Source organism: Tupaia chinensis, unplaced genomic scaffold, assembly GCF_000334495.1.
Source record: "Tupaia chinensis unplaced genomic scaffold, TupChi_1.0 Scaffold143204_1, whole genome shotgun sequence".
Lineage (NCBI taxonomy): Eukaryota > Metazoa > Chordata > Mammalia > Scandentia > Tupaiidae > Tupaia > Tupaia belangeri.
In genome coordinates, this window is record NW_006203048.1 from 193,615 (window position 1) to 205,594 (window position 11,980).

Sequence of the window (11,980 nt, forward strand, 5' to 3'; positions counted from 1 at the left end):
TGGAGAGCACACGCGCCCTATAGCAAAAACCTCTCCAAAAAAAGAAAAAAATAATACATCTGCTTTTGCTTTTGATATTTTTTTCTTTTAGATGATTAGAAAACCTTTAACAATGATAAAACCTAGAGTGAACATATATCAATATTTAATTTTGAGTCACATTTATAAAATTTAACTGTTAAGAATATAATGCCATCCTTAGTAGTTATTATGTGATGAAAAATTTAGAATAAATGGAAACTAGTTCATTTCCTCATTAAAATTAACACAAGGCTGTGTTTTATACAGTGCCTTTTGTATGGCATAACTGTCAGCAATACACAAAACTTAACTTAATGTTCAAAAATTTCTTAATGACACTCTTCTCTCCTTTCCCAACATTCAATTTTCTTTAATTTTTTTAAAAATAATTTTTCTCTCTTTTAATTGCCTGAGGATGTTTGCACTTGCTTACCAAATAGCAAGAGAGAGAGAAAGAGACAGAGAAAGTACCTCATGCAGGGAATGGTCACATTTCAACTCTTTTTCTTTCTGCATCCCATCAGGATTTGGGCCGAGGAGGCACACATGTCCGACATGTTTTTCAAGCTGCTGGCAGGGTTTTGAACCAAGGGTGGCCTATGTGGCATCTAGCTTTCTCGACTAGTAGGCTACAAGGCTGGCCCAACATTTCATTTTTTTCTTGGTTCTTTCTTTCCCATAAGGCCAACCCTCCTCAAGTACTACAGAAGAGGGTCAAGACTAAGGAACCCATAGATTGAAATTTGCTTGCAGATTTCAGTAATTGTTGTTTGATGTGGTTTGCTTGTTTTGCTTTGGGTCAAGATCATGATTTCTATTTTTTTTAGAGATTTATTTTTCCTTAGGGCATGTGCACTCACAGGAAAGAGAGACAGTGAGAGGGAAAGTGAGAAATCACCCCTACAGGAGAATGGCCATGCTGCTATTCCTTTGCCATTTTCCCTCAGGATCTTGGGCATGCACACACATGTGCCTGGTGTGGGTTTCAAGCCACTGAGTCTGGACTTGAACTGCCATCGAATATGTGGGAGTTCAGCGACATAACCACTATGCTATCTGTTGACTCCCATGATTTCTATTTTTAACCGAATGCCTCGACTTAGAATATGAGCTATTTTACTAGTACTTTCTGATGTCACAAACCTGTCCCTTTACCCAAGTCTTAATCCCATATTCTTATACCATTTAGGTCATCACTATGTCCCTTGGTTTTATTTTCAGCTGTGGTTCTCTTGTTACTTCAAGGGCAATGCCTTTTACAGATTGAGGTTAGCTCAGTATCTGAACATTTTCAATTCCCAAAGTTGCGTCCTTGGCTTCTCTATGGAGCTCTAGGGGTATAGATCCAACTTTGCCCTAGTGTTTTGACTCCACAACACCTTAGATAAAATAAATCCCATTCAGAATGTGTCATCTGATCCAAAGTTTTTTGTTTTTTTTTTTTTTTTTCCTTTCTAGGGAAGAGCTCATCACTCACTTGATTGCTCTTGCCAGGGAGTTGAGAGTAGCTCCCAAATCAAAATAATCAAATAATTCTTTTGATGTGATCTCCTAAACATATTTCAATCCTGTCTTCTTTTTCTCCTTCTCCCACAATTAGCTTAAGTGCTCATCACTTAAAGAATGAGAGTCTAGTATACGAGCAGCTGCTTAGATTAATTTCTTGTCCCTCACTTTCTCCTTGTGTTTCGGCCCTGTTATCCCTCCTCGTCCTTTGTAGACTTTCCTCTTATGAAGATTTTAAAATTAAATTATTTACATTTTCTTGAGCGGAGACTCAGTGATTTCCCTCCTTTCCTTGATGTTCTGAGGCCACAGTTTTATTTGCTTAGCCCAAATATTTCCTTTTCTCAAAATGTGTGGATTGAGGTTTGTTCCAGAGAATATGGAGCTTCAAAAACCTCCTCTCTTGGTCACTGATGGCTTTTAAATGAAGTTACCAGAATCTTTATCCTTTCTGCTGGCAGTTGTCCCAGTTATATGCAAAATGTCCTTTTCAGAAATTTCCCTTTATTTCAGGTTATTTTAACAACCACCACTTATTTCACGAAGGCACTGGGTAGGTTTTGATAAATATTGCATAACTGGGGTTAATTCCTTTAATTCTAGTTCATTCCATACTGCTGGCTGGATATTGTCTTGCATTTTCCTCATCTTACACACTTTGTATTCTTTATTTCCTCTCTCCTATCAGATCAAAGGTTAACTCAGCTGTGAATGAGTTTGAATAACTAGGCTTCTGGTGGCCGATTCCCAGTTGTTTGTCTATCATTGGTTTCATCCAGGGCCAGCAGTGTCCGATAATGTCTGTTGCCTTTCTCCTCTCAACGTTCTTTTGTTTTCCTTCTGCTTCAAGGCTCCCAGTTGCTAAAGATCTAAACTTGATAATAAGAGGCCACAGACTCAGTAGACTGATATCTACAGGACTGTTCTTCAAATGAAATAGGCCTGAGTCAGAAAATGATACATCGCTTACTGTAGTTTCTCATGAGGATATGGGCACACACCCCTTTAATTCTAAATTTTTATCCAGGGAGAATTGTTTATTTTCATTTGTATATAAACAAATTAAGTCCCTACTATCTCAGTTCATATTTAATATTTAGAGACAACATCATGAAAGATTCCTATTGAAATTTTAAACTCTTAGCATGGGTTTATAACAGAAACAAATACTTTGTGATGAGCCAGAGAAATGAAATACTCACATTATAAATGCTTGTTGCCAGTATAAAATACTTTCTTTCCCCATTTTGTCACTTTGCTTGTCAGGAACATCTCCAAGATGGAGAATATCCACAACTGTGTTGTAAGCAGAATCCCACTTTGCTAAATACAAGAAAAAAATATTCCTTGGAGATCTTCACATTTCTAAATGATTCAGCAACATAAAGGTAATATAAAATTATAAACTACTTATCTCTGTTTATTAGTTTCTATTTAAGAGAGAGGAAGAAGCAGAATGCATCTCGCAAAGTGGCGTAATCACATTGCAACCCCTTCTCTCCCTTTTCTCCATTGCGTGGGAATTTGGGGCACATACACAAAAGCCTGGCATGTTTTAGTCACCAGAGCTGGGACTTGAACTGCAATTGGCCATGTGGGACCTGCCTCCCTGCACCACTTGGTCATAGTCTGCCCCCAACCCCCCCAAATTTAGAAAACAGAAAACTCACCTGTACTACTGGTACCACACATTAATATAATTGTGATAATTTTGCCTATTTACATGGTTATTATTATAATTTATTAGACATTTATTGAACACTTACTAGATGTCTAGGCATTTGTACTAAATGCTTTATACACGTTATTTATTTTAGTGAGACCACGATAATCCCATATGGTAGGTAGAATGACAGCTACTCCTCACTTAATGACCTACCTGTTGAATGACCACTCTCCAGGGTGGGGAGTTCCCTTTCTCAGTTAGTGTGAGTCTTGGGAATTCCCTTTCTCAGTCTTTGTCTCATCCCTACTGTTGGTTAGTATTCAGTACATGTAGCGTTTACAATCACACAATACTACATGTTACGTTTATAAATTTATACTACTGTGCATCCACAGTAATACTCAGAGTAAATAAAAATGGTTATAGTAGATTTATATTTTTGTGTTGTGGTATGTTTTGTCATTTTCTGGTGTTTGTCTAATGTATGCTTTTTGTATGGATAGAATTACATTATTCTAGTGTGGCTGCCATGTGTTGAAAAATACATATCTTACGGTGCCATGACATCATAAAACACCTGTCATTAAGCTCCTTGATTATCAATTGATCTGCTTGGTGACCTAGCCACAGAAATAAAACTCAGTGAGGAGTGTCTATTATTCTCATCTTAGAGAAAAACTAGACTTAGAGAAATAAAATAACAAACTTAGGAGCCAGTAGGTGGTGTCGTGGTTAAGGTGCTAGACTCCCACGTTTGACCGTGGTTCAAGTCCCGGACTTGGCAGTTTGCTTTCTCACTTTCCCTCTCTCTCTCTATTTCTTGTGAGTTCACATGCCTTACAGAAAATAAATAAATAAAAATTTAAAAAAGATATTTAAAATAACAAACAGTAGTATTGAATGTTTAAGATGTTTAGAGCTTGTTTCGCAGTCGTCTTCTCTTACTCCTTGAATTAATAATTTTGATCATCTCCACGTTTGTACAACAACAAAATCTCTTCTGCTTGTTTTTCTTTTTACAAAAAATGTCTGTAAAAAATATTGTAAAACTTTGTACTTACATGTGGCCATTGCTCCTTTACTTGTTTTGCTAAAAAGTATATAATTTCAAATAAAATTAGAAATATGCCAATTATGGTAGCGATAAAACTGCTTAGGTTCATCCATACGGTGTACATTAACTGAAATAGATACAAAATATCAGCTAGTCATATGTAGAACAAACAAGTTGGCATGAAGTTATCAGACTGTATTATTAGCAAGTATGTTAGAATTGCTGATTTGTTATCATTTCTGATTTTTCCAGAATTAAAAGTTATTTTAACTCTAACGGTTTCCAACTTCCAAATTTGTCAGGAATCTCATAGGGTTCAATGGTTTTCTGAAATTGCATGCATACATTCTATTTACTCATTAAATACAAAATGATTAAGTGTACTGTGTTGAAGCAAGCAAGTACTATGGGGTAATGGCCTAGAGAAACAATTGACTAAATGTAGGTAGAACACAAGGAAGTGACATCACATATAAACCTATTGTTCTCTTTAGGGGCAGATTACCATGATGCTAAGACACTTGGATCTTGAGCTTCTGGAACACATACACCTTTTCCAAGGCCCTAGAAGTCATGCATGTAATTTTAGAATACAGGTACTCCTCACTTAACAACAAGTGGATTGTTAAATGAATTGGTCAATAAGCAAGGAGTTTGAAAGCAGACGTCTTGCAGTGTGTCATGGCACCCCAGGGTATGTATTTTTCAATAGATTATCTGTGAAACCACACTAGATTCATGTAATTCTATCCATACAAAAATATACATTAGATAAGTGCCATAAAATGATAGGACACACCACAACACAAAAATATAAATTTGGCATACTTGTTATTATTTATTCTGAATACTACAATGGATGCACAGTAAAGTACAAATTTATAAACGAAATATGTAGTCTTGTGTGATTGTGAACACTTTGCCTAGTGAATACTAATACTGCTGGAAGACAAAGACTGAGAAAGGGGATTCTTGATGCTGGAGAATTGGTCCTAACTCAGGGTCATTAAACAGGTAGGTCATTAAGTGAGGAGTGGCTATAATGAGTTTTGGCCCTTCCTTTCCAATCTTCATATTTTTAATATTTGTCTTCTTTGCCTTCTTTCTTTCTTTCTTTCTTTCTTTCTTGTCTAATGAGGATGTTGAATTACTATATAAAGTGGTAGTAATAAAAGTTTTATTCTTGTTTTATGCTTAATTTTCATATGAATATTTATAAACATTGCATTACCAAGTATGATATTTGCTGTTTTTGATAAGTATCTTCTATCTACAAAGGGACACTTTTTACCTTGAATGGGTATACATTTCATTGATAGTTATTTTCCTGCATCTATAAAGATGATCAAATATTTTTCTTCTTTAATCTATTAATGTGATAATACCGAAATAGTTAAAAAACATCAAATATAACTATCTCTCTGTCTGTATAAATATTTCTTTTGGATAAAAGAAATACCTAGAAGAGAAATTGCTAGATCATATGATTGGTTCTAGTTTTAAATTTTTAAAAAGGTTTTTGCCATAGGGTGCATGTGTTCACCAGAGAGAGAGAGAGAGAGACAAAGAGACAGAGAAACAAAGAGATAGTAGAAAGTGATAAACCAAGATAAGGATGCGTATTCTCCCTATTTCTATTCACCATAACTTCCTTGCATAATTGCTCTGGCATCCAGACCAAGAGAGAAGTAAATTTGTCTCTGACAAATGATTTTAATCTTAGATGTAAAAAAAACTAAAAAATTTAAGACTAGAACCAATCATATGATCCAGCAATTTCTCTTCTAGGTATTTCTTTTATCCAAAAGAAATTATATTTATACAGACAGATAGATAGATAGATAGTTTTATTTGATGTTTTTGAACTATTTCAGTATTATCACATTAACAGATTAAAGAAGAAAACTATTTGATCATCTTTATAGATGCAGAAAGATAACTATCAATGAAATTTATATCCCTTCAAGGTAAAAAGTCTCCCTTTATAGATAGAAGATACTTATCAAAAACAGCAAATATCATACTTGCATCATATCTTGCATGTGTGCGAGAGAGAGAGAGAGAGAGAGAGAGAGAGGAGAGAAAAAGTGAGAAAGCATCCCTCCATGCAGCATGGTTATGTTGCAATTTCTTCTCCATTCTTCCCTCCTTCTTAGATTCCAGGCATGCACACATATGTGCCTGGTGTGTTTTACAAGTTGTTGGGTCTAGGATGGAACTGTAGAGTTGGCCATGTGAAATAGATCACGCTAGACACCAGACCATGAAATGACCCTTTTGTTTCTGATTTTAAAAGAAACATTTTCAATTTCTTGCCTTTGAATAGCACGTTAGCTGTATGTTATTCATACAGGGCCTTTGTTACATTTAGGTACAATACTTGATTTCTTGAGAGTTTTATGAAAGAATGTTGAACTTTATTAACTAACTTTGGAAATTATTATTTATTTATTTTTTAAAGAGTTATTTAATTTTATTTATTATTTTTATTTTTAAAATTTGACAGAAAGAGAAAGTGAAAAAGCAGGCTGCCAGGTCTGGGACTTGAACCATGGATGGCCATGTGGGGAGTCTAGCATCTTGAACACCATGCCACCTGCAGGCTCCTAAAATTATTTATTGAGATGATCATATAGTTTTTGTGTTTCATTCTATAAATGTGGTGGATCACATTTATTGGTTTACGTATGCCAAAGATCCTTGCATCCCAGGGATAAATCCTACCTTACCATGATGTACAATCTTACGTGTTGTAGAAGTTGGTTTACTAGTATTTTGTTAAGCATTTTTCCATCTATGTTTATCAGGAATATCGGTTTATAATTTCCTTTTGTTGTATTTTCAGGCTGGCTTTGGTGTCAGACTTACAATATTTGTTAAATGAACTCGAAAGTGTTCTCTTTCAATATTTGGAAAGACTTGAGAAGGATTGGTATTAATTCTTCAAATGTCTGGTAGAATTCAGCAGTGAAGCTTTCAGTTCCTGGGCTTTTCTTTGATGAGACACTTTCTTACAGATCAGTCTCCTTACTCATTATTCACCTTGGGTTTTCTATTTCTTCATAATTCAGACTTTCAGACTTCCAGGTTACATACTTTGTTGATGTTGTCTCTTATAATTCTTTGTATTTCTGTGGTATCAGTTATATTGTCTCCTTACTCTTTTTTTTTTTTTTTGGAGAGGTTTTCACTATAGGGCGCGTGTGCTTGCCGGACAGACAGAGAGAGAGACAGAGAGACAGAAAGCGAGAAATCACCCCCCAGGGGGGATGGTCACGCCGCAATCCCTTTTCCTCCATTCTCCTCTTGGGATCTTGGGCACGCATGCACACGTGCCCGGCGTGAGTTTTAAGCCACCGGGTCTGGGATGCGAACTGTGGTCGACTACGTGGGAGTCCAGCGACATAGCCATTACGCTAACTGCTGGTTCCCATATCTCCTTACTCATTTCTGATTTTATTTATAGTATTTAAATCTTCTCTATTGTTTTCTTAGTCTAGCTAAACAGTTGTGATTTTCTTTTAAAAAATAAAACAATTAGTTTTACTAATTCTCTTACAGTTTTTCTAGTCTCCATTTCATGTACTTCTGCCGTGATCTTTACTATTTCCTTACTTCTACTAACTTTGTGCTTAGTTTATTATTTCTTATTTCCTAGTTTTAAAAGGTATACTGATAAGCTATTTGTTATTTTCTGATGTAGGCATTTATGCTATAAACTTGTCTCTCAGAACTGCTTTTGTTGCATCTATAAATTGTTTTTCCACTTTGTCTCAAGATATTTTCCTAATTGTATTTTTCACTTCTTTTTTTTTTTTTTAAGATAAATTTTTGCTATAGGGTGTGTGTACTTGACAGAGAGACAGAAAGTGAGAAATCCCCCCCCTGGGGACACAGCCATGCTGCAATCCCTTCTCCTCCATTCTCCTCCCAGGTTCTTGGGCAGGCACTCACACGTGCCCAATGTGAGTTTTAAGCCACTAGGTCCGGGACTTTAACTGTAGTCGACTATGTGGGTGCCCATTGACATAACCATTATGCCACTGCTGGTCCCTACCTTTTACTTCTTTTTTGGCAGATTGATTGTTCAAGAGTATATTGTTTAATTTCCACATAGTGGTGATTTTTCCAAGATTACTCTTATTATTGATTTCTAGTTTCATATGATTGTGGTCAGAAAAGGTAATTTATATGAGTTCAATCATATATATATATATATTTTAAGAGGTTTTTGCTATAGGGCGTGTGCGCTCGCCAGACAGACAGAGAGAGACAGAGAGACAGAAAGTGAGAAATCACCCCCCAGGGGGGATGGCCACGCCACAATCCCTTCTCCTCCATTCTCCTCTCGGGATCTTGGGCATGCTTGCACACGTGAGCAGCGTGAGTTTTAAGCCACTGGGTCCAGGATGTGAACTGCGGTCGACTACGTGGGAGTCCAGTGACATAGCCATTAGGCTAATTGCTGGTCCCAATCTTATATTTTTTTTATGACTTGTTTTGTGTTCTAACATATACTCTATTTTGTAGAATGTCCCATGTGTTCGTGAGAAGAATGTGTATTCTGCTGTTGTTGGATGGAATGCCAAGTGCATTTGATCTATTGTGTGGTGTAAGTCTGATATTTTCTTATTGCTATCTGGATAATCTGTTCATGCTGAAAACCCATACTACTATTACTGTATTGTGGTCTCTCTCTCCCTTCAGATATATAAATGTTTCTTTTATATACTTAAATGCAGTGATATCTCCTTCTTATTTCATGTTTTTGACAAATTAAATTTGTTTTCTCTGGAATTGTTCCCAGTATTTTGACTTACCAATGAGCGGGAAGGGTGCTTCTCTACTTCTATTGTAAAAATTCCTGATATGATAAACTGAGACAAAAAGAAACGTACATAAGTAACTTTTCATTATCACCCAAGAGATTATTCTCAGAAACTCAATAAAATTCTTGAAGCCCATCCAAAGAGCAATTAAAGTTTGAAAGAAAATTGGCTGAAATATCAAAATTCTTTTTGTAGTTTCGTGGTAACACCTGGAAAACTCACCCAGTAATAAACTGACGCTTCCTTATTATAGACATGGAGAACTATTACTAGATTAATGAGGTACATACAATAGGGATGAAAAAAGGGAATTTTTTAAAACTTGATTTTATAGCATGGAGGGTAAGTAAAAACGTACGTGGTTTAATGTTATAACTTTTTACTGCATCCGTAAACCTTTCTTAGTGAAACTATATTCTGGTTTTATTTTGTTCACTTGCACAAAAGTTTAACATAATATTACTGAAAAATATTCTATTTACAGAAAACAACATTTAAAAATAGCTAATCTGCAATTTAATTTCTGAAATGTAAGAACCACATATGATCTTCCAAAAGTAGCCTATTCTGAATATTTTATCATTTTCTGTCACTGATTGGAATGAAGATATTTTCTGGTACAGATAGAATTGATGTTCATTCACTGTTGTAAACTGTAGGTATGTATAACATTTCTAATGCATTAAAAAAAATTATCCAATCGGTAATGAGGGAAGCAGAGCATGTTACTTTCTCAGAAAAATGGGGCCTTTGATAAGTCATTGAGACAGATGATAAACAAATACACATGTAGATGAGATTTTCATGTTACATTACAATAAATGATACGATAAAGGATATACCCTAAAAGTGAAGTTAAGAGATTTCTCAAAAAGATCTCTTTGATAAGCTGACATTTAAGCTGTGATCTACCTGACAATAAGCGTCAAGATCTGATGAGCATCTTAGGGAGAAGAAACAACTACTGCAAAGGACCTAAGCTTCGGTGCAAGTACGCCTGCCTCTGGAAAGCCTCCTTTATTTCTTCCAGTTGTTGGTAGCCAGCTCCCTTAAGCAGCCATGACCCATATTTCTAGAATAACACTCAAATATGTGGGGAAAAAAACCCCTTTCCTATTTATTTACACTGTTTTAGTTGAAAATGGAATTTAGATGGCTTTCCTAAGTACATACATTAGGTTTAAAAATTAATGACTAGAAATATTTGATAGATAAGCACACTAGGAATAAAGGTAAATAACCAGTTGAGACTGGGGTAATTAAAAAAAATATTTATTTATTTTCCCCCCTTTTTTTTTTTCAGAGGTTTTCACTATAGGGTGCGTGCGCTCACCAGAGACAGAGAAACGGAAAGTGAGAAATCACCTCCTAGGGAGGATGGCCACTCCGCAATCCCTTCTCCTCCATTCTCCTTTCGGGATCTTGGGCCTGCATGCACACGCGCCTGGTGTGAATTTAAACCACTGGGTCCAGGACTCGAACCGTTGTCAACTACATGGGAGTCCAATGACATAGCCAGTACGCTAATTGCTGTTCCCTAAATTTATTTATTTTACATTCAATTTTAATCTGATATATTTTGGATCCTTGAACAATCAATGGGACTGGACAAAACCAATCTTCACTTTTGACTCTGTTGGTTACTTGTAGTTTTCATACTGCATGGTAACATGATAGTAATATGGCATGTAAACATGAGTAACTCATGTGTGGCTTATCTATGTTGGGTAACAAGTGCTCTCAACCTCTTATTAGATTCAATAATCTTGAGACTAGACTCAGTTAATCACTGTGTCAGAGAGAAAACATACCCTGTACTTGTTCTGTCAGCTGCTGTCACAATATTTTTCTTCTTTTTGTGGAAAAAGCCCATGAAGAGCTGTGTAAACTTGCTATAATTTCTAATTTGTTCTTTTTTTTTTTTTTTTTGAGAGAGATTTTTTTTTGTTATAGGGTGTGTACATTCACCAGAAAGACAGAGAGAGACAGAGAGACAGAAAGCAAGAAATCGAAACCACCTCCCCCCACACACAAAGGGGCATGGTCACAATGCAATCCCTTCTCCTCCATTCTCTTCTCTGGATCTTGGGCACACATGCACACATGCCTGGTGTGAGTTTAAGCCACCAGGTCTGGGACTTAAACTGTGGTCAACTACATGGGAGTCCAGCGACATAGCCATTATGCCAACTGCTGGTCCCCCGATTTGTTCTTAAATCCCATTTCAATTAGGTTTTCAGTTATACCTTACCCATGAACCTTCTCTTGTCAAGATCACCCATGATCTCAATGATGTAAATCCAATGGCAATTTTAGATCTTGTCTTTTTTCATTTAACCTATGTGTAGTCTTTGAGAGTTTACTACTCCTCCCTTCTTGACTTTACAAACTTTAGTTGGCTTCCAGAATAGTATATTCTCTTATTTTTTTCTTCTTCTGATTTTTTTTTTTTGCTAATCCCTCCTCTTTAGTCTGAATTCTTGAAATTGTAGGTGCCCCAGGACATAGGCCTCAATCTCTTATGTAATCTATCTACACAAGTGAGATCACTTCTTGATAATTTCATAATGTCCTACAGCACTAAATATTATAATGTGACAGTAAACTCATGTTTATACTTGATCTTTATCCATTTCAGTCCGTGGTAAATCTATTCTTTCTGCTTGAGCCAATATTTTGAAGTTTCCTTTGTTTCTTTTTTCTCCTCTCGTAGTTCACATTCAATCCATCAGTCCAATGACATAGCCAGTACGCTAATTGCTGTTCCCTAAATTTATTTATTTTACATTCAATTTTATCATTACTCTGTTCAACACCTTGCAGTGACTCTCAATGTTATTGATACATATAATGACTACAGATCATTAGATTTTCATACCTGCTGTCATACAGCTGACTTCTTTC

General features: G+C 35.9%; 1 protein-coding gene across 3 annotated transcripts in view; it reads right to left on the reverse strand.

Moving 5' to 3' along the window:
• LOC102479817 (membrane-spanning 4-domains subfamily A member 12-like) overlaps positions 1-11,980 on the reverse strand; it is a 21,078-nt gene that overhangs the window by 1,073 nt on the left and 8,025 nt on the right. For all 3 annotated transcript variants that reach the window (XM_006163818.2, XM_006163819.1, XM_006163817.1), the window contains exons 4-6: positions 9,068-9,124; positions 4,255-4,374; positions 2,730-2,850 (exon numbers count right to left, since the gene is read on the reverse strand). In XM_006163818.2, coding sequence (XP_006163880.1) covers positions 2,731-2,850; positions 4,255-4,374; positions 9,068-9,124 — 297 coding nt within the window. In that variant the 3' untranslated portion in view covers position 2,730. The remainder of the gene's footprint in view (positions 1-2,729; positions 2,851-4,254; positions 4,375-9,067; positions 9,125-11,980) is intronic.